The 22,907-nt window shown below is 35.4% G+C and overlaps 2 protein-coding genes across 2 annotated transcripts in view; both read left to right on the forward strand.

Moving 5' to 3' along the window:
• Window positions 1-22,907, forward strand: part of iav (transient receptor potential cation channel subfamily V iav) — a 228,609-nt gene that overhangs the window by 82,548 nt on the left and 123,154 nt on the right. The gene's annotated exons all lie outside the window — the stretch shown is intronic.
• Window positions 4,716-5,114, forward strand: LOC145672546 (protein CFDP2-like). The gene has a single exon (XM_081741705.1). The coding sequence runs from the start codon at window positions 4,716-4,718 to the stop codon at window positions 5,112-5,114; it is 399 nt and encodes a 132-aa protein (XP_081597831.1).

Here is a 22,907-nt window from a genome sequence, read left to right on the forward strand (position 1 = left end):
AATTTTCAGGTTCCCATTTATGAGATTTTCTCACTTGTTAAAAATGAGAATGAAATAGTGCGTGATTTGTAATATAATAGATTATTAAAAAGTAACGATAACTATCTTACCGAAATAATATTACTATGTTTTATTAGGGTGTAATATTACTAGGGTTTAATTACTATACAAGAAACGAGATATAGGATTTCAGTTATAGCAGAGTGCGAATGGATATGAGTACGCAGTAAGGTGATACGGCTGTGGCCGTGTATGAGTACACCATACCATTACGAGGATCAAGGAAGTCAACAGCATGTGAAAACAAACATATAGATTTGATCAGACAAGATTCATGGAAGTTATCAGTTGTGTTGTTAATGTAGTTAATATTGTAATGTAAGTTCATGTAGTTTAATGGTGGAACACTATTGTAGTAATTGAACCGAGTTTACAGTAAGAGCACAGGTAAAGAATAAATGGATCAATTACTGTAAATACCTGTTTTGTTATGTAGCAACAAATAGAATCGGGAGGCGTGTCAATGCTTTACACCCTTTTCCATTCGTTATAAGATGCAAAATAGCTTATGTACGGAAACAAAGAACACGTAAGTCATCTGTGTAGTTAGAAACAGCGTTGGACAAACTATAAATTAATATTATTATGGAATTATAACGCAGAGGTACTTTGTACTGATCACCGAATAGATTGGCTCCTCCTTTTTTTCCCACCAGTAATCTTTTTAATAACATACGTTTGCAAGTTATTTGTGGCATATAGCCTAGTCAATGTGGGAATTAAATATTTCCTGCAGTTTGATTATACGAATCCATACAGAAATTCATGAACTATATACTTCTTTCTGAATTCACTTTTTGTACCTTCAGCAACCATTTTTGAGGTGTGCACTTGTATTACCCGGTGCAGATTCACTTTAAGGGATCTTGTTCTGAAACACCAATCAACTTATGCTAAGTTATCCACTAAAGAGCACGAATGCTATCTAACCGAATCAGGGCAGAAGTGCAGCAGGGTGCCGCGCGTTAGCGCGGGGCTGCGTCTGTAGGAAGCAGGCGCGTCAGCGATGCTGGATATACGCGCAAAGAAGGATTCTGGAAAAACACTGTTTTTACGATTTAAAAATATACGTTTGTTAAATTCATTTGCTTGTTATATTGAGGTGTGAACTTACATTTCCCAGGACAGATTCATTTTAAGAGGTCTTGTGCAAAAACACCAACCAATTTCTGCTAGGTGGCGACTAAAAAGTACGAACGCTATCTAACCGAGCCAGGGCAGGAGTACAGCATAGTACCGCGTGGGGGTACGTCCGTAGGGCAGGCGCGTCAGCGGTGTTGGGCATTCTCGTAAACAAGAATTCTGTAAAAACCACTGCTTTCACGATACAAGAATATCTTTTTGTTGAAGTCATTTGATCGTTACTTTAGTTTGTACGTCACATTATCCTTTATTAATCTACCACTGCTTACCTTATGACCGAATACGTGCATACCAGGTTCGACTTTCATTAATATATTTTTACGTAAATACGTATCTCATAGGCAAGATATTTTGATTACTTACACATATTTTGATTACTTACACACTAGTCCATTAAAATATTATTACAAATTTCTTCTGTACAAATATGTGGATTCGTATATTTTACAAATATGTGGATTCGTATTCAATCTACACCGAATATTTTCCTAGGGGGGGGAGGGATGAATTACACCCATATAGGCATCCAGTCGTCACACATGTATACTATATATATAGAATTTGAAAAGTTATCCCTGAGAAGTTATGAACATTTCTTTTCTCCAGGGGTGATAAATTTTTCTCAGATGGGGAAAACCCTGTCATCCCACGTCAATTTGCACACTGCATATAATACTCTACCCATTTGTTCTTAATTGAATACGCCGTAGCACGCACCGCAGAATCACACTCCGCGGATAGAGAGATTTTAGTTCACTTAGAACTGTTACAGGAGTTTGTGCTCTTTGTGGTGGACAAACATCGTGCTCATGGGTTTTTTCGGGGTTCTTCCGTTTCCTCCCACTTCTTTCATTCCACCATTTCATTCACTTCTCATCTTCACCGTCTCCTTTAGCCTAACCGGCATAACCGTGGGACTTAAAGATTTCATTTCATTTCATTTCATTTCATTTCAGGAGTTTGTGCTGTAAAATATACGTGGGCAATTGTCAAAACACTGGAAAAAATATTAAACAATTTAATATCGCTTCAAAACAAAATACAAATTAAAGTAAGATAAATAAATATTGCAGAGTGAGACTCCGCGCGCGTGCCTTGATGTTAAAATTGACCACGCGTGCTATGGAGGGTTAACGTAGAAGCCGCTGTAACTCAGTGGTAGAGCGTTCACCTCTAGTGCGTGAGGCTCTTGGTTCGATCCCAGCTAGCGGCAAGTGGGTTTTGTGGTGGATAGACACTGTGTGTGGGGGGGGTTTCTTGGGATTTTCCCGTTTCTTCCCATTTTCTTCATTCCACTATCTCTTTCATTCTCCCCAGCGGGAGATCAGGTAGTTCGGATTCCACGTTAATCAGTAAGTCCACGTCTCATATAGCCACGCTGCTGAACGGGGTCTTAAACTCAAAATCAACTCAACTCTTTCATTCTCATCATCATCGTCTCCTTTATTTAGCCTACCCGACACACTTGTGGGAAGTAAAACTCAAAGATTTCACTTTTTTTTTTTTTAACGTCTCAAGATTGTGCTCCAAGGCTAAGGAGACAGTGATACTAATGGATGATAATGGTGTAGTGAAAATGTAGACGTTCATTTCTTGGCAGTTTTTACAGACTTTATCTGGTTAATCTTTTTGGTTTGTTGGGAAACAAACGTTTCGTTATTAAGGAATGTAATTTTATTGCGTTGAAATGAAGGTTTAAATGTGTTATATTTTAAATAATATAACTGTAGATATTTATTTAATATAAATTATGTATGTACTAATAGTTTGAATTTTTTTGCATGTTTGTATTTTGTTTATACCCTTTTCCCTTCTCCTTATCGTATTTGAGAACCCTGTTTCTCATTTTTTTTTTTTTCGAGAAATATGTTTCTCAAAGTGGGGATTATATGTATCACTTCCTCAGATGTTCCTTTCTCAATTTTAAGGAAAAAATATTTTTCTCAAATTTGAGAAATCATTTGCACCCTCAGAAATGAGGCATAATTCCTCGCATTTGAGTCATTATTTCTCAAAATGATTTGAGAAAATCGAAGTCTCGCTTTTAAGAATGTATTACTCGTTGCACAGGTAAGAAACGGATGTTCTCAAATACGATGATTTTTTCTTGAATTCAAGAAACCAATTTTAACAGTGTGATTAACTCAAAATGTGTAAAATGAAAAGGACATGTCGCTAGAATAGAAAATGTTTACGCGGGGGTGGGGTGGGAGCAGGCCTTTATCCAGGGGGGTCTAGGGGGCCAGGCCTCCCTAAATTTTTGCTGCCCCCTAAAATTTTACGGTAGGCTTGCAAATGAACTATAATATAGTTGGATCGGACCCGCTAACTTCAGCCGGTCCCCCTACATTTTTGGGCTGGCTACCGGCCTGGGTGGGGGCATATATTGTTTTAATTTGAGAAAGGGTTTTAAAAACAAAACATTGGGTTCACTGGTAGGAAGATGCGTTAATATTATAAAGTTGAATCTTAGGAGAAACAGTTGGTAGTAACTGTAAATTAGATTGAATTAACAATGATAGAATCTTTGGTTCCCATAAGCTTAATTGGTTATATTGTTACACGTGTCTTTGCTTGTAGTAATACAAGTGCTACAAACCCAGATCTATGCTTTCCATTAACGTCAAAAATCCTGTTACCGAAAAAAAAAAAAAAAAACTTTTGAATGATTTTCAACACAAAACAACTTGATTTGGCTTTTCATTAGGTAAGTCAGGGAATAGGGCTATGGGATCAAGGGCAGAAATTTGTTGTTTGCTTCAGAATACGTACAAAAGCAACAACACTGCCAAGAAAGAAGATAGAGAAAATATGACTAACCCAGTGGCGGAACACTTGATAAATTGATTTTGGTCCAACATGATGTGGATGTTTGTGCTTGGTACGAACTCAGCTCTGAAGCTATTGTGAAACTTCACAATGCGAAAGGAAGACTCTCACTAAACCAGGTTGACTGTCCAGTTGACCTTACTTTTAATAAAGATATTGAACCTGCGAAAAATAACTAGGACAACTTACAAAGGTTGTCTAATTTAGCATCAAGACGGCAAGAAAGGATTGTAGCATTTTGTATTAATGCGCTTCCGTCGCAAAGAAAATTCAATAATCTTTGTTACAGGACAATCACAAAAATTAATTATTTCATGAAACTACGTGACACTGATTTTTTTCTGAAACATTTGGATATAAGGTTTTATTCTGCCGAAGGTGGGGAAAGAAACACAATTTGTTTCTCATGTGAAACAAAACTTAAATGCTACTTCCACCACTGAAGTTCGGATGAGTAACTCAGAACTCATAGAGCGAGATATATTCATTGGTGTAAGAATAATATGATCAAAATTAGAACCACGGGGAAATTTTGTTGAGAAGGGGAACTGTTTTCTAAAAGTACTGGTGAGGTTTTAGAATGCCTTCGAGTCTCATCCTAAACGAAGGAAAAACTCAACTCGAGAAATTACACTATATTTTATTCGGATGGTATTAAGGTCGAGAATAGTGTCGTAATAGCAATGAGGAACAAAACACCAAAAAGCGTAATCAAAGTGGAATGCTGCAATGACTACTTGAAGTTTAAAAAGCTAAGTGGAAAACCAGGGAATATTGTGATAATACAAGTGTACATGCCACCTACCAACTATGATGACAAGGAAGTAGAAGCAATATATGACAAGATTAGTGACATATTGCATCAGGAGGGAAGAGGGAAACTCAACGCCATAGTAATGAGAGACTTCAGTAGCGTAGTGGGGGAAGAAGCTGCGAATAAGGTGGTGGGACCATTTGGACTAGGCAGAAGAAAGGCATGGGGCCAAATGCTTATCGACTTCTGTAGGCAACATGATGTCCTTGTAACGAATACGTGGTTTAAGATACGAGAAAAACAAGCTGTACACGGGGAAAGTCCATAGGATAAGAAACGGTACCTTATCAATTACACTCTTGTCAAGCAACGTTTCAGGAATATTGCACGAGACGTGAAGACGCTAAAGAGGGTGAACATTGATTCGGATTCCAATATTCTAGTGGCGGATGTGGAAACCTGGTTAAGGTCAATCAAGAAAAATGGTAGGAGAAATTGAAAATGGAACTTGAAACAACTAAGAGGTATGAACAGTAATAGAAAGAAGATATTGAGGAAGAATTCTGTGCAATTGGCAATATGGTAGGCACTGTAGAAAATAGCTGGGAAAAAGTTAAACAAATTCTACAAACCATACTCCAGAACAGTATTGGCAAGATGGAAAGAATAGCGAGAAACCCTTGCGTAATTGAAGAAATGCTTCAGAAGATTGAGGAGATGGAGGAACGCAGAATGGCAAAAACCACGGACATCAAAGAATACAGAAGGCTGAATAATGAATTGAAAAGAGAGATAGACAAAAGCAAAGAGAAGTGCAAGGAACAGATATGTGAAGAAATAATGAAACTATAACAGCGCGGCAGAATGACCTGATGTATCAGAAACCACAATAATTTGGAGAGAAAGCGAAGAAAAGTATACGCACATTTAGAATAGATCAAGAAGGTCATATAGTCACTAACCATCAAAGAATCTTTGAGTCTGGTAGGAATACATAAAGGATCTGTATGGTCAGAAGAACCAACTCAAATACATTGCGATTGAATCAGAGAAAGAGGTCGATAATGAAGAGAAAGAAAAGTGAAGTAGTACAAGCCATCAAAGACATTCAAAGGGAGAAGACACTTATGACGACATACCAGATTTGCTCAAAGGATTGAGAGACAATGCAATGAAAGTACTGACTTCACTTATTAACAAGATCTACTTGAGTGGAAGTAAGATAGAAGAGATGCTGGAGGAATATCAATTTGGATTCGAGAAAGGAGAAGGTACCAGAGATGCTCATGGGTTGATGAGAATAACGAGTTCTTGACGTGAAGGAAAAGTTGTTTGTGCTTCATAGGCTGAGATAATTAAAAAAAATAATAAAAAAATCTCGAAAACTGCTGACCAGAATTTACCCTCAAGCATTCTGTTTTCTTCAGCTTAATGACATCCATTGATTAATATACGTAATATACGCCCTATGTTTGAACAATATAATAGTTAAATAAAAATTAAAGAGTTAATCAAAATTTTTAATTATATCATAATGGAAACCTCGATCCTTGATAAGAGTATACTTCATTATCAATTTCACGTTGATAGCTGGCGTGCGTAATTGTACAGGAACAATGTTTATGGTCACAATAAAATTAGTTTTTCTCGATCCTCTGAAAAAGTATGCACGACAATTGACGCTCGTATGATTTTATTTAGCTTAAAGATATCTATAGATTGGTATGTTTCACACTTGACAATATTATTCGCATTTAACAAAAACAGTTTGAGGAATTTTGGATTATTAAAAAAAAGAAAAAGAAAACTCGGAACAGCTGATAAAATCCCTCCAGTACTTATGTGTGACAGCCACTTTGGTTATAAATCAAAGATATTTATTTATTTATTTACTGAACAAATTCCCAGATACAGCATAATTTTGCCATTTTACACAGGGAAATTTTAACAAGCAGGAAAAGGAAAAAAAAACGACAAAAAATTAAAATAAATAATAACGACAATTAGCATCAATAATGTCAACAAATAGTGCAAAAGTCAAAATTATTTGGCCAGCAGGAGTTTTATTGCTGTGTCAAACACCGGGTAGCTCGAACAAAAATGTCCACCTACCTAGTTAGATTATTATGATAGTTTGGTATTCTGTAATAATCTTTGTTTCGATTCGGCTGTAGACACATCAACTGAAAGGACAAGTGAGTTTCATAATTCTAAAACGTCTCTTGTCCGCTTTTATTCTTTCTTTTTTTCGTAGGGGGAGGTGTTTAGTATTAACTAAGTTATTTAAATTTTCATTTTCGTAAAAAGATTACAAAAAATGAAATGAAATCTTTGAGTTTTACGTCCCACGGTTATGCCGGTTAGGCTAAAGGAGACGGTGATGATGAGTAATGAATGAAATGGTGGAATGAAGAAAGTGGGAGGAAACGGGAGAACCCCGAGAAAACCCACGCACACGGTGTTTGTCCACCACAAAGTTCACTTGGCGGGGGCTGGCATCGAACCCGGGACCCCAAGCACCAGAGGTGAACGCTCTACCACTGAGCCACCGCGGCCCCCATAAAAAGATTACAGTTCAATGTAACTTGTCAGCTGTAGAAGAAACAACAGCAAGTCAAGTAGATACTTGAAACTGTGTAGAATACAGTAGTTGTCTTGCGTGAGTGTGTGAGCAGTCTATAGCTACGAGCAGTGGCGGATCCAGGGAGGGGGAGCTTGCGCCCCCCCAAAAAGAGGAAACTTTTATTTTATATATATAAATAAAACCCTCCCAGAGTTTGAAACTGTTAAAAGTAGTTCTAAGTAGCAGTATGACAACTCACCGCCCCCTCCAGAAGTCTGTTCTGGATCCACCCCTGGCTACAAGGCCGTAGTGTTGTCCATGTGCATTTAATTTTAACTGTGGAATTGTAAGAAACTGATAGTATTATTAAACCGAACTATTCTAGAACCGAACCTGCGTTTAAATTATACAGTCAACCAGGGAGGATGTGCTTCTTCTTTGCTTATAATTTGATAACACCTAAGTTCAGATTATTCATCCAATTTAATTGTTTAAAAAAGTTCGTTACTGAATTCTCTGTGTGTATGTGTCAGTCTGTGTGCCTGTTATTTGCGATTTCTTCAATTTTGAGCCCTTCATTCGATAGAGCATCAAAAACTATTTGAGAAAGTAATGGAATTTTTCGCGTTACTCTTACCAATGGCCAATCTCCGGAGATATAAGAGGCCATATCTGGGGAACCATAAATTATAGACAGATGATATTGCTGTTGATCAGTACCTAAGAGGATAATAAATATTTTGGTATCAAATAGTAACCAGTGGCCACCAGTTAGTATCGGTAACAAAATGTTTACCATCCTCTTAGGTATTGATTAGCACCAATATCATAACTTACCGTTCCCGAGATATTGGCCAAAAAATAGTTCCGATTTTGGGAGATTTAAGGAGCTATATCTCGGGAACGTAAGTCATAGGTATTGATCAACACCAATATGATCTCTCTAAGGGGGTGGTGAACATTTTGGTAGTAAATAGTATCCGATGGCTACTGGTCAACTGGCCCAGTCAACTTCCCCAGATATTGGCCAAAAATGTTCGAATTTCGGGAGATTTAAGGAACCATATCTCGGGAACCGTAAGTCATACAGAGATATTTTACGAATTTTTGCTAGAAACAGAAGAAGGTATGGATAAAAAGATTCACTTGTAGTAAAAATCACAGTTATCCTTCACGCTATATCTCTCCATTCTTTTTAGATTCGTTCTGGCAATGCTCTTGGAGCATTTTCAACTGGTTTATTAAACATTTATTTTTTTTTTTTTTTTCACAAAATTTACTTTGCTTATTTTCAGGCACAGAAATTAAGATAATAGTAAAATAAAAGAAAATTTCATTTCCTTCATGCTTTGTAAGATGGACAAGAGTCGTTTTGGAATTGGGTATAACCCAAGTAACGATTGCGTTGGAGGAAAGAAAAAAGAAGTGCCAAAAAATCAACACGTAAATGACTGTTGCACGGTAATTCTACGTATTACAATGGAAACAGGTGGGCATGTTCCCATCACAGTCCCAATTACTTTCTTGTGAATCTGCGTTATAAATTATACACGCAATGAGCAATATAAACACCAACAAATACGAAAGAAAACATTGATATATATATATATATATATATATATATATATATATATATATATATATATATATATATATATATATATATATAATATTAGATAAATTAATATATAAGAGACAAAAATCAATTTTGCAGTAAAAGCAGTCTTACTAATCTGAATCGTGGTAAATTTATCATGATCTTGTATCTTCAATTTTAAGTTTCGAACTATGATAGGAAACATTAAAAGGTATAAGAAACTTTACTAAATTTTCTCGCTCCAATTTCTTGAACTAAATCACATTATTTGTGAAACATTTATTTGTGAAATACGAACAAGATTATAAGGCGTTTTCATTAAACAACCCCAAGAAAACTCACGTTCCAAAATAAACTATCTCTTGTGAATATTTTGATAAGAAGTAATATATACAACATATTTATTTATTTATTTATGAAATAAAAAAAACACCTGAGTCGTTTTTGAGAAATACGTTCGAAAAGAAACTCACCCCGCGAGAGCACACTACATTTTGTGGATTGTTTCATAAGAAATGACTTATCCCGTATTTTGGACTATTAGTGAAACATTTATTTATGAAATATGAACAGAATCAACTGAGGTTTTCTCTAGAAAATCACACGAGAAGGGTTAATGCCAAAAAGTAAATACCCCATGTCTTCTATGGACTAAGAAGTTGTCAAATTGTCAGGTTCGTAATGAAATATTTCTTTATGAAACAACTTAAATAAGTTAGTTAATATTAAACACCACTGCCCCTCGAAAAAAGTGGACAAGAGACATTTTAGAATTATGAAAGTCACTTGACCTTTCAGTTGATGTGTCTACAGCTGAATCGAAACAAAGAAGATTACGTTTTAATCATAGGGTGTTGTTAATGAACTATACCGACAAACTGTAAGAGATAATTCCTTACATCAAAATAAGGGGGAAAGCTCATGTGGACCTGTGGGGGAAAAGTGCATAGTTTCAGAGCTAGAGCTGTTCAAAATCAAGGAAGAGCTAAATTTCAAGAGGCCCTGTTTCGAATTCGAGAAATTGCAGATGGTGGTCCTTATCAGCGTAAAGTGAATCACGCATACGCAATCTAAAATGCAAATTTCATCAATGTTCAATGAATGTATAGAGTATTCTCTACAGCGTGTAATTTTCAGATATACTCTCAACAGAGTTTTTAGATATCCCCTGATTTGAAGGTGGGTCCAAAGTAGGCAAGAGGTTAATAGTGAATGATCCTTCACTATTAAACTGTGGGTGAATATGAAGTATATGCGCTACAATTTATGCATAGCTACTACGCCACAGGTGTTGTTTGACTTCACAAGCTTATACCCTGTGGGTGAGTGTATCAACTAGGATTACTATTAAGTCCCGACTTTCAAAAAAAAAAAAAAAAAAAAAAAATGTCCTGCGTCCTGACATGACTCTATGGGGCTTTAATACAATCATAATGGAAGTCGGGATATTTTAAAGTATTGAGGGCGTTTACTATTATTATGTTATTTTTATTTCGCATGTATTTAGATACATAACATATAGGCCTATACGTAGAGTACATGCTATTAAAATTGGTAATATTTTTTATTATATAGGCCTCATATGATTTAAATTGTATCGCTTTCCTTTTATTAATTAGATACATATTATTTTTTTTTCACTAGAAAGGCTTATATTACATTATTACAGAAAAAAGAACGACTGGCACATTTCTGCCTCCGCTCCCAATTAGCTGCATGAAGTGTCTCTACATTTCAGTTTGGGAAGGTGGCAACTAGTATCAATTTGTTCACATCGTATATATGAGAGAGATTGGTGGCTCACTGGTAGAGCGTTCACTTCTGGTGCATGGGTTCCCTGGTTCCATCCTGACTTGCGCAATGTGAACTTTGTGGTGGACGCATGTGCGTAGGTTTTCTTGGAGTTTTCTCGTTTCCTCCTACTTTCTTCATTCCACCATTTCATTTGTTACCATCATCATCGTCTCCTACCTGGCATAAACGCGGACTGTAAAACTGAAATATTTTAAGTTCATTTTATACATTGAGAATCTGGTTTTAGATCAATTTCATAATGGTATAAGAAATAGGCCGTTTTGTTATGTACTATACAATATTATGACTCTTATTCTATTTGGTAAGAAATAATAATTAATATTATGCCAAATTTGCGCTCAATAACAGTTTGGATTTCGAGTCACATATTTAGGTGGGGTGTTTAAAAAAGTAGCATAATACTGGGTAAGTTGTTTGATCGTCATAATTTCAACAGCTGTGTCGTTTAGAAGAGCACGTCATATCTAATTTGTCTGTGGAAAAGTAACGAGAATGTTTGGACCAGTTTGGGATGCAAATTGGTGCCTATGACAGCGCATACTAAGGAATGCAGAGAAAGACTCAGAAAGAAAAAATTGGATTTGACATGTCAGATGCAATAGCAAACTAAAACCTTAAGGGCCACGTCTTTAACACATAAGTCTCCTACTTGCCTTCGACTGGAAACAGTACGTCTATGACGAAGTAATATTAGCTTGTTGATTGTGGTGGCGTGAGGAAGGGAAAAAGGGAAAATCTGTATAATGAAATACAATCCTCAATCCTTACCACATACAAGTTGCGTAAAAGTATCTCAGGAACCCCTCAAGTTAGGAACATGAAACTTGGTATATAAATTCCTCAGTAAAAATAAACAAACACGTGTCGCAACGTTTTTGAAAATTTTTGTGTTAAAGGGTGAGGGAAGGGGCCACTTTATATCAACATTATATATAGGCTAAATTATATGTGTGTATGTTCCAGTATAACCCTGGAACGCCTGGGGCAATTTCTCAAAATTGGTACATACACGGCTTACAATATAGAAACAAATTTTGAGGGGTAAGTCATCCCTAGAACTCCTAGGGGTGTAGGAACGGGTGACATGTATAAACATAAAACAGAAAAAGGGGGAAAAGGAAAAAAGAAAGAAAGAATACTAAGCTCGCTCTGTAACATATGTGATGCATGGAATAAATCGTGAGTGGGAACCCTTCGCCCCTGGTGGGGGGGGGGAATATTCATGAAGCTATAGGCTTATGTCTAATTATATTGGAATATATTATCCATTTCTTAATTTCGAACATACTAGATTCAATCGAAATGAGAAAACTTTTTATCGGACTTCTGAAGAAAATAAAATGAAAATAAATAAATACATGACCGTGTTTATTATATATGGAATTCCCAGTCACGACCCCCTTTTCTGTTTTATTAAAATAGAAGAAGTAAAGAAGAGAAGAGAAAGTTGGGATAAGAAGAGAAGAAAAATAGAGAAAGTAAGAAAAAAGAACTGTTACTGGATATTTTTTAGAAATATTGTAAAGGAAAGTGAATAATTATCGAATTGGGATCATTTCCAATAGCTATTCGGTGAATGTTTGGTATTAAGGCGATCAAAAGTAGACACATGTTAACCCATACATCCCAGACCTAGATCCATTTAACCCCAACTACCGAATTATCCCAATCTAGCTCTGAGATAGATGAGAAAGTTTAATTTAACCGTTTATTCCATATTTCCAGAAGTTCTAGACTAATATCCAATATTTGAAAAATGAACGACGAAGTTGATGGCATGTTAGAATCGACCACAGAGAAAAAAAATAAACAAAGTAACACATCTATTTATTGAAACTTTTGACTCTCGAAGTTCTCTCATGATGATCGTTCGTCAGGCTATTTCCGTCCTTTTTGCTTACTTTATAGAGCCAACTTAAATTTAGTTAGTATTGACTTTCAATGACTTTAATTGCCAACTACCATTAATTATAATAAGTCACACATATATGTCAAAATAATTGGTGCACTTAATACTAAACCTACATTTCACTCACACACACATTCATACGGGACAATGTATACTTCAGGTTGTATTTAGTTGAATTAAACTAACCTAACTACATTTCTATAGACATTTATTACATTTCAATAAAAGAAAACTTAGTTTGACATAACAGGAAAAATTTGATACATGAAAAGAATGTTTCATAAGCATGCACAGAAATCTGCTATTTTCAACAAGATCAAATAACACATTTCTCTTCCTAGAGATATTAAAAGTTGGATTACATAAAAAAAATTCGACAAAAACCGAAAGACAAAAAAAATAAAGGAAAAAAAAGAAAATTCAAAGGTCAATATATTTAAGATTCAGTGCAATGAATACATATCATTGCGGAAAAAAGAAAGAAAAAAATATAATTGGTTAATCATTCTAAAAAAAAAAAGCACTTTAGTAGCATTTTATTGAGTCTGTGTCCCAAGAGGAGACATTTCGACAATTTTATGAGTCTTTGTTCTCACGTCGATAATAACTCCTTTTTCAACTCTCTTTATTCACTATGATTGGTGTCCATGAGAGTATTTAATCGTTTTGGTTTTAATTACAGACAAATAGTTGCTTCATATTACATATATATTTTTTATTTAGTCACTTGACGCACTTGGTATGAATATTCAAAGTTTATCGAGATTTAAAATATCGAGTCCAGTCCCAAACATTGGGAACATATTTCCATATTCCTGTATTCACATTACTAAATTATTGACCAAATTTCAGTTCATTGAATTTAAGATCACTAATTTTTTTTTCTAGTATAGATCGTGGAGTCAAAGGTTTTAGTCACTGAACTGACGAACGACAAATAGTTAGTTTTCCGATCGTAGGGGAAGGATTTGTTTCATAGTTTACTGATAGAAGGATTTGTTGGCGGGGCTCACTGTTTCGTAGTTTACTGATTTCACTATGATCTCGCAAAATAAATTTGGCTAAGGATTAGGGTTTTGTTTTCTTACGACCTGCTACTTGTTCTATGCAACATTTGACATAGTATTAAAAAATTTGAATAGTTACAAACATTACTAACAAATTAGTAAGGTGTCATTAATTATAAATTACGCGGTAATACTTTACATCACAAATAATCGGTCAATGTCGGGTGTCAAAAATCTATGGCAACCTAAAACAACCAGGGTAAATACCGAGCCTTTTACATACATACTCGTATATTGTAACGCCCCATTCCCCAGGAGTCAGAGGTTGAAAACTAAAAAAAAAGAATCCCAAACCAACCCCGGACTCCACCGAAGAAGGGACTACGGCAGGTGGATTCGCGCTGCTCAAGCTCACCTGGTTAACTTGTGGCTAGACTGTGATTATCCAGTATTCACTCTAGTATAAGGTTAAACAACAATAATAACAAAAAATAACCAACCAAAATTCAGTTTTCAAATAACAAATTTTATTTCAATAAGTATAGGTGAATATTTGCTCAAGCGTTTGAAGAACAGATATTCACCAACATGATTTAAAATATCCAAAAAAAATTAAAACAATGTAATTAACCCTTAACGAGTTTTTGTTACCATATGGTTACACCTGTTTTGATCTTGCCTATTGCGTTTGAAGACTATTATTTTTAGGTATTGTTACTTGTGGTTATTTGTGTACATGCTTTCCGCGATCTAGAGAAGCTATTGCCTCCTGGTGACAACTCTGGTAAATTTTACGCGGAAGGTAGTCTGTTGATATATTATTTTGCAAGCAGTGCCGGAAACAGACAGAAAAGATAGTGAACCGTAAAGGGTTAAATTCCGGAGCAATTAACCGATTTTTCTTTGTACTGAAACCTAGAACCTTCAGATTGAACCCTGAATTTATAGATTTCTCTCAATATTTTTAGCTAAGAGCAATTCGTATTACTAGCAAAGACTCTAGAAAAAAGAATATTCAATATTTCGCACCTGTTCAGAGAAAATATTTTTATTGAGCAAAATATCTTAATTGATCAATATTACTGATTAAAGAAATTCAAACCATTCAAATGTTTTCAAATGCATGAAAATGCAAGAAAATATATTCAAAAAAAATATTTGTTCTTTACTGATTTTTTTTTTTTGGCAGTATTCGGAACTCTACCTCTTAATTTTGTCCGCGAGGCAATTTTTTTTTTTAAATACAATTTCTTATTGTGCAAAACGAGGTCCTTATCACAGATTATACTAATATAACCACAAATTAAAGAAATCAATTCCAGCTTAGTACGATTTAGGACCCAAAATTTCAATCCAATTCAATCAATCTGTCCCATTCAATTTCTTGAATTCAAATATACGAATTTACAATTTCAACCCTCTTAATAGCGTCTTCAATTCTGTCTATTCAAACTTTGCAAACAGCATTTCTGAAAAACAGTTTCATTATACCCAAAACAACTGTGACTCCGAGTCTAATAATGACGTGAGAATAATGACGTGAGAGAGAGAGTTTGCATTAAACGCTAAGCTCTGATCAAACAAATTAACATTAGAAAAGGTAATTCAATGAATACTGGACAATCATACCAAGAATTTCCACCCAAAACAGCATTTAAGCATTACTAGTGAGGCGAGTCTAAAAATTTGGGGGGGGGAATTTTCAATATTTTGCAAAAAATCTGAAAATATCACTCTTATTCTCTGGAAAATACCCGAATACATGTCAGCGATTGAATGCAAGTTATATTAACCCATTTCCAGCTCATTAATGATACTACGTAACCAACTAAACCCATATGTAAACTACTAGTTAACTGCCAACTTACCAGGATTAAACGAAACGCAATTTAGCTCCAGCAATATTTTACCTTTTGTAGATAATTTTTCTTCCCTCTGGTTGGAACAGCTTATGTCCTATGGTCTAGTACTGACTTTCTGTTAACTTGGGCCCGAGACGAAGTGAGTATAATTGATTTTTTCTTTTTGAGAAAAAGGCCGAAAAATAGCTTTAAGAAATTACAACACATTGAAATCCAAACAATATAATCAAAAATTGGAGCAGAATGGAGTTACTTTAATGGGCACTTTTGTCTGACCACCAAGGCTCACTCAAGCACCGTCTCCTCGATGCCGGTTTAACTCCATTAAATTTCAAGAAAAATACTTTCCACAAGGGAACAAAATTCTCCGAGATCACAATTACTAACAAAACACTCAGCTGTGTTCACTGAAAGCATTTCAATACACTCACTTCACCTTTGGCCACTTTTATTCTTTTCACTTTTAACTCTGCATTCAACTACAACACGCGCCATGCAAGCTATGAAACAACACACGGTGAACAAGCATACGCGAGCCCAACTCCACCAGCGGAGGTCAAAACAGCAAATCAGCCTCAGGAGGCAGCTGCTTCGAAAGCAAGACTCGCCATACAGGATTGGAAATTCTCTCTCACGTTATTATCGCTCGTTACATTTTTTTTCTCTCTCTCATTTTTTTTAAAAAAAGAAACATTTTCGTTCAAAACGTCTGATACTACATAAACGTTAAATAGACGTTACTGTAGGCCCACATATAATACAAATACATCATAATTAGATGTAATTATCTTAAATATCAATAATATTTGACTAGATATTATTAATACAAATTTTGCATTCAATCAAGGTTTACAATTTTTTAAAAATTCCAGTCAATACAAATCTCTATTTCCATGTAGCTGGAATGCTACATCCTCCACCGTCCAACAAAAAAAAAATCCAGAGCAAGGATTTTTTTGCCTAAAAACACAAAGAATCACAATTAGTTAAACAATACAATTTTAGAACAATAATATAGATAAACCTAAACATAGTAAATAAGATCTGTAATCTAAAGTATTCAATTTTAACTTTATAAATATTTTTACAATAATATTTCCATTTAATTACCCAAGTTTAAGAATTAAAAGAGAATTTGGATTACCATGGCCATAGCAATCGTTAAAATGAATGAATCTTAATAAATATAGAATTTTCAATAATCTAATTCAATTTTTAGAACCAACACAAATTTAATTAGAAATATTAATTTATAAATTCTCTAATATAGTACTTATTTTTAATTTTGATGTTTCGATTGGATTATCAATTTTTACAGAGAGAAAATTTTAATTTCTACGCTCCCGGAACAACTTAACCTCAGAAACGTGAGACTTACGATATGAATCTTGAGTATCCTCTTCGTTAGAAACCAGCAACGTATTTGGGGTTAAAAATCTTCTAATTACGAAAGGACCATTCCACTTCAGACTCAGGGATTTGGTGATTTTATCTCTCAGAGATGACTTAATATGGGTCTTTATCAATACCTTATCACCAACCTTCAAAGTAACTTCTCGTCTTCGTTGCATCATTAGCTTCCGTCTTCTCTCCCAGCTTTTCTCCATGTTACTTATGGCTGCAGTCCACAAGTCAACCGAAGATTTACCACCATAATCTGTTTCTGCGATGTTCCATCGTATTTCAAGAGGTGTATAATTAGGACGTCCATAAAAAAGCTCGATGGGACACATCTTCAAACCAGCATGTTCACTGATGTTAAGAGTATATTGCAGATCCGGGACCAAGGATGACCAAAGATGTTGTTTACTCGAAAAATAACAATGAAGCGACGATTTTAGGGTTTTTATGAATCTCTCAGCCGGATTCCCTTCTGGGTGATATGGACTTAATCGGATGTGCTTAATCCCGAGCCCAAACAAAAACTTACTAAAGTACTCCGATACGAATACTGATCCGTTATCGGTAGAAATTGCTTCTGGGAAACCAAATCTGGTGAAAACATCTTGCAACTTATTGGCTATGATCCTGGAACTAATTGTTCTCAATTTCTCAAGAATGACGAAACGACTAGCGTTATCGACTCCAATTAATATAAATTTATATCCTCTTGAAGTTGGCAAGGCCCCAATGATATCGAACATCCAATGTGAATTAACACGCTTGCTGAATTCTGACATTAGATGACCCATTTTCTTCCTGTTATCCTCCTTCGATAATTGACAATTCTGACACGATCTCACGTATTCATTCACATCTCTTACCATATTATTCCAAGTAAATCTTTTCATCAACTTCTTCAATGTTTTGTAAGATCCCGAATGTCCACCGACCAACTGATCGTCATGATGATATTCAATCAGGAGTCTTCTCAAATCTCTAGGAATAACGATCTTAAAAGGATTTATGGCTGAATTTGTCCGCTTCATTAAGATCTTCTTATTTAAAACATATCCTGGGCAAGCTTCACCTTTCTCCAACTTGTCAATTATTTCATTTAACTCTGGATCTTCTCTCTGAAGAGCTTCTATAGGTTCTTTCACCAAAGGTAACCGCCACAGGTTGGCAAGCTTCATATTGTTGGAAAATGTAGCCAAACCAACTGGACTATCCATGATGTTAAATTCGTAAGGATCATAGACCCGTGTAAGTATGTCTGCAACTAAATTTTCCCCTGATCTAATGTGCTTGATCTTAAAATCAAATTGACATAATGTTTCAACAAACGGTCCATATTTCATGAGACGCTTTGAATTATTTAAGATCCATGTCAAGGCTTTATTGTCAGTAAGAATATCAAATTCCTTGACTAAATAATGCCTAAACCTGGATATAGTTTTTACCAAGCTTATAAACTCGATCTCATAAATAGATCTGTGTTTATCGGCTTCTGAGAGTTTCTTACTATAAAACGCGATCGGTTGGATTTCCCCGTTGCTGTTTTCTTGTGAAATGCATCCCGCGATGCTCTTCCCAGACCCATCGATGTTAACAATAAAACGCTTATTCAAGTCTGGTATTTTCAAAACTACATTTTCAATAAGTGTATTTTTTAATTTCTCCAAAATACACTGATGTTCGGTTGTCCAAACAAATTTGTTATTTACAGATTTAAGAGAACTCAAAGGTCCCATAATCTCTTGCATCTCAGGAGCGAACTTCGAATAATAACTAAAAAGTCCTAGGATTTTCATCAGCCCTCTTCTATTTCTCGGAGGTGGAATATTACGAATAGCAGAAACCCTTGCAGGATCTATCTCCATTTGATCACCACTTATAACATATCCAAGGTAATTAATTTTGTTATAAAACAATAAGCATTTATCAGGAGATATCGTTATATTATATTTTCTAAATCTTTCAAAGACCTTTTCCAAGACCCTCCTATGTTCTTCAAGTGACCTTGAAGAAATTAGGACGTCATCAAAAAAAACTCTTACTCCTTCTGACTCTAGATCTCCCAATACTTTATTCATTGCCCTAGCCAGAATGTTACTACCAGTCTTTATTCCGACTGGAACTCGAGTATACTGGTAACACCCTTTGGGGGTAACGATGGTTGTTATTTCACGTGATTTTTCATCCAAATATATTTGGTTATAAGCTTTACGGAGGTCCAGTTTGCTGTGAATTGCTTTATCGGCAAGGCCTGCTAAACAAGATTCTAAATGTGGAGACGGATAACCATCATTCACAATTAACTCGTTGGCCCTTACATAATTCCCCACAATTCTATACGTATTATTCTTGTTTTTTACTAAAAAACAACTACTGGCATAATTGCTGTGGTCAACTTCCACCAATATGCCTTGCTGGATCAAAGTTTGAATTTGCTGATCAAATTCTTTTTCCTTATTTCGTGGGATGGGAAATGGTGTTTGCTTAAATGGCTTATTTTCACTTAAATATAACCTACCTACAAAATCCTTAATACAGCCAATTCGATCCGATATTACATCGGAGTATTTCTCCTTTAACGAATCAATAAAAGCTAAGGTCTCCGAATCCCGACATCTCCAGGACTCATTAGGAATCACCGGTTTTTCCACCTGTGTGTTATCAAGGTTTTTCACCTGTATTGCCGATTTCAATTTTTTATTAAAACATGAGTTATCCGGAGGCAAATATTTCCTATTCTGGCTTATTAATTTTTTAAAGTTCTCTGACTGTTCCATATCCACATCTGATGCTTCTGAATCGGTAATCTGAAGTTTTCTATCCATTTCCCCTTTTGATGACAATACATGCATTTCAGCATCTGAAGAGTTTCCAACAGTCTTCATAGATCCATCTTTAACAGGAATTTCAACAGCTGGCTTGCAATTATCTTCATGTGTCATAGTTTCTACTCTGGAATCACTCTGTTTCTTCTTTCGCTTTCTTCTACGTTGTCCTTTGGGAACACCAGGAAAACCAGAATCCGCTCGACACTCTTCCACCGATACTTCATTCTGCAAATTAGTCGTTGCCACCAAAGAACTACTATTTCCTCCAACAGGACATTCCACATGACTTTCAGGAACTGCCATTTCATCCGAATTCAAAACAAAATTTTTAGTGTCAATTTTGTCTGTGATAAATGCCAAATCAACAGGAATCTTTCCAGAACCACTTTGTTCCCTATTTCTGTTTAAATTTTCTATCAAAGTCCAAGGTAGTTCTTGATGCGACGAAATATCTCCGAAACCAATATCCTTAAACCCAGTATCCACTGACCGAGGTAACAAATCAGGACCCTGAACACCTCTTCTACCAAGTTCACACTCAACCACTGTCCTCAAATTCAACAACTGAGAAGCTGAAGGATGTTCAATTTTTAATAACTCAGTTTCTAGTTGTTCACATTCCAATTCACACTGTATTCCCTTGCTAGCAATTCCCAAATAATTTACATCCTCCTTAACAAATATCGAAGCCATACCGGAGTTTTGCCCAGAAAACCAGACTAAGTTCGAAGCACTATCGTTCCGAGTTTCGAACTGGTCACCTTGATCAACTGATCGCAACCACTTTCTTTTATCGTTTAACATACGCCGATAGTTCAAGCGAATTACCTTCTTTCCATTATTCAACATTATTCGATTGTTCACATAATCGATAACTGATTTGGTTTCACGCAGGAAAGGAGTGCCCAACAAACAGTCACATGGGAGTTGTTTCACTACACGAAAATTAACTCGCTCGAAATGACCGGACAGGTTGATATTAAGTAACACTTCCCTATTAGTTGAAAGAGTCAACCCAGACGGAGCATTCACCGTTCTTTCATCCGCTTCCTTCACAAAATGTTCAGCCCCACAACGACGCACAAGATCTTCAGTCACCAAATTGAAACTTGATCCGCCATCTACGCAAATATCAGTCAATTGACTATTAACTTTCCCAACAACAAAGGATGCTATAGTGCCATTTAGTTCTGATGGAATATTTCCCCTGGGACTGGGTTTCTCTCCTGTGAAATAATTCGGCTTATTCGAATGAGTCTCTGAAGATATCGAGTTTCGAGACCCGAACCCCTTTTGATTCGATTTCGAATTATTTTTATTAGGATGTTCCTTAAAATTATCTTTCCCATTACCACACAATCGATTAGTTCTAGCATTACTACTAGAAAGAACAACATTTGATTTATTTTTGATATAACCCGATTGTTTATTATAATCAATTTGATTTTTATTAATCAGGACGAACTGGTCAGCTATTTCCAAAAGTTCTCTTCTATCAACAGGAATATACGCATTTAACATTCTATGTCTCTGATTCGGATTCATTCCGCTCAGGATTATATTAACTAATTCAATCTCAGGTGCCCTCATTCCTAACACATTCATAGCAACCATGACTGATCGAACATAATTATTAATTAATTCATTCAATTTCTGCCTCCTATAAACACGTTCAGATATTAGCGTATGAATACATACTGGTGTCACAAACTTTGTCAACAGAGAATATCGTAACTCTTCCCAACCAATGTTATCATGTAAGGCAGACAAAATTATTTTCAAAACTGTACCTTCACATCGCGAAATCAAAGCTGTCAGTATCATTCCCAAAGAATAACTAGTATCTAATAAAATTTCTTCGATGCTAACCATAACCTCAAACATCTGAATACTATCATTTCCATCTAATTTCTTAAAATTTCTAAATTTATTGTCTAAATATTCAGAGGTTTTACTAAAAGTATGTTTAATCATGAGCTTATTCTCTACCTGAGAAACAAAATTTGCTGATGCATTTCCTGAATCACGATTATAACATTCGGGGTAATTCAAATTAGCATAGTTGACATAAGGTTGTTGCTCATTCCTAGTATTAACTACCCTAGGAGTTGAATTCCTGATCCTTGAAACTCTTTGATAGTATTGACCCAAATTCAAATACCTATTACTAGGTTCAGGATTCTGAGCCTCGATATTACTTTCTGGACACCCTATATGATTTCCTAAAGGTGGTCCATTCAAACTTTCCGAAAAGGTTACCTGCCGACAATCCCGTCCATCATTACTTAAACTGGGATTCACTTGCCTACTAAATCCAAAAGTCGAATCATTTGTACTAGGCATTCCCTCATTATTCTGAACTAGTGAAGGCCTATGACGAATATAAAAGCTTCCTTGAGTCGGAGGTGTAAAAGACATATTAGCATAACCAAGACTCGAATGCTGATCTAAATCTACCTGGCCAGTCCTATCCATGGTTACAAATCCTGAGATATCAATAGGCATATCAATACTAACGTATTCTCTTTCATAATTTCGATTATCCATCCTTGAGATACAATGCTGATAAGATAATATCAATACCAAAATAAACAAAATGATTTCACTTATAATTAACATACAACCAAGTTACCACTAAAATCTACAATCTACCAGTGACCAAATGGAAACAACCCATACAAGAACTACTAATCCAATCGAAATTTCAAAATTTAATTCAAGAAACTTTTTTTTTAAATATAAATAATGATTAATACTGTTCAAATTTCCAATAATATTACTACAAAACACAACCATCAATTATTTAACCGGAGGTGGAGGTCACAAATATTTATGAAAACACAGTATATATATAATTAACAAGTGAAAATTTTCTAAATTTTAACGTAATCAGGAAAATAACAAAATTAAAAAATTAAATTGGATTTGCTGTTTTGTCATTGTAACGCCCCATTCCCCAGGAGTCAGAGGTTGAAAACTAAAAAAAAAAGAATCCCAAACCAACCCCGGACTCCACCGAAGAAGGGACTACGGCAGGTGGATTCGCGCTGCTCAAGCTCACCTGGTTAACTTGTGGCTAGACTGTGATTATCCAGTATTCACTCTAGTATAAGGTTAAACAACAATAATAACAAAAAATAAC

Source organism: Thermobia domestica, chromosome 16, assembly GCF_964235325.1.
Source record: "Thermobia domestica chromosome 16, izTheDome1.hap1.1, whole genome shotgun sequence".
In the NCBI taxonomy this organism is placed as follows: Eukaryota; Metazoa; Arthropoda; class Insecta; order Zygentoma; family Lepismatidae; genus Thermobia; species Thermobia domestica.

Bases quoted from the DNA above. Each gene is read 5' to 3' on its own strand.
- LOC145672546 (XM_081741705.1), top strand. From the start codon at position 4,716: ATGAGGAACAAAACACCAAAAAGCGTAATCAAAGTGGAATGCTGCAAT.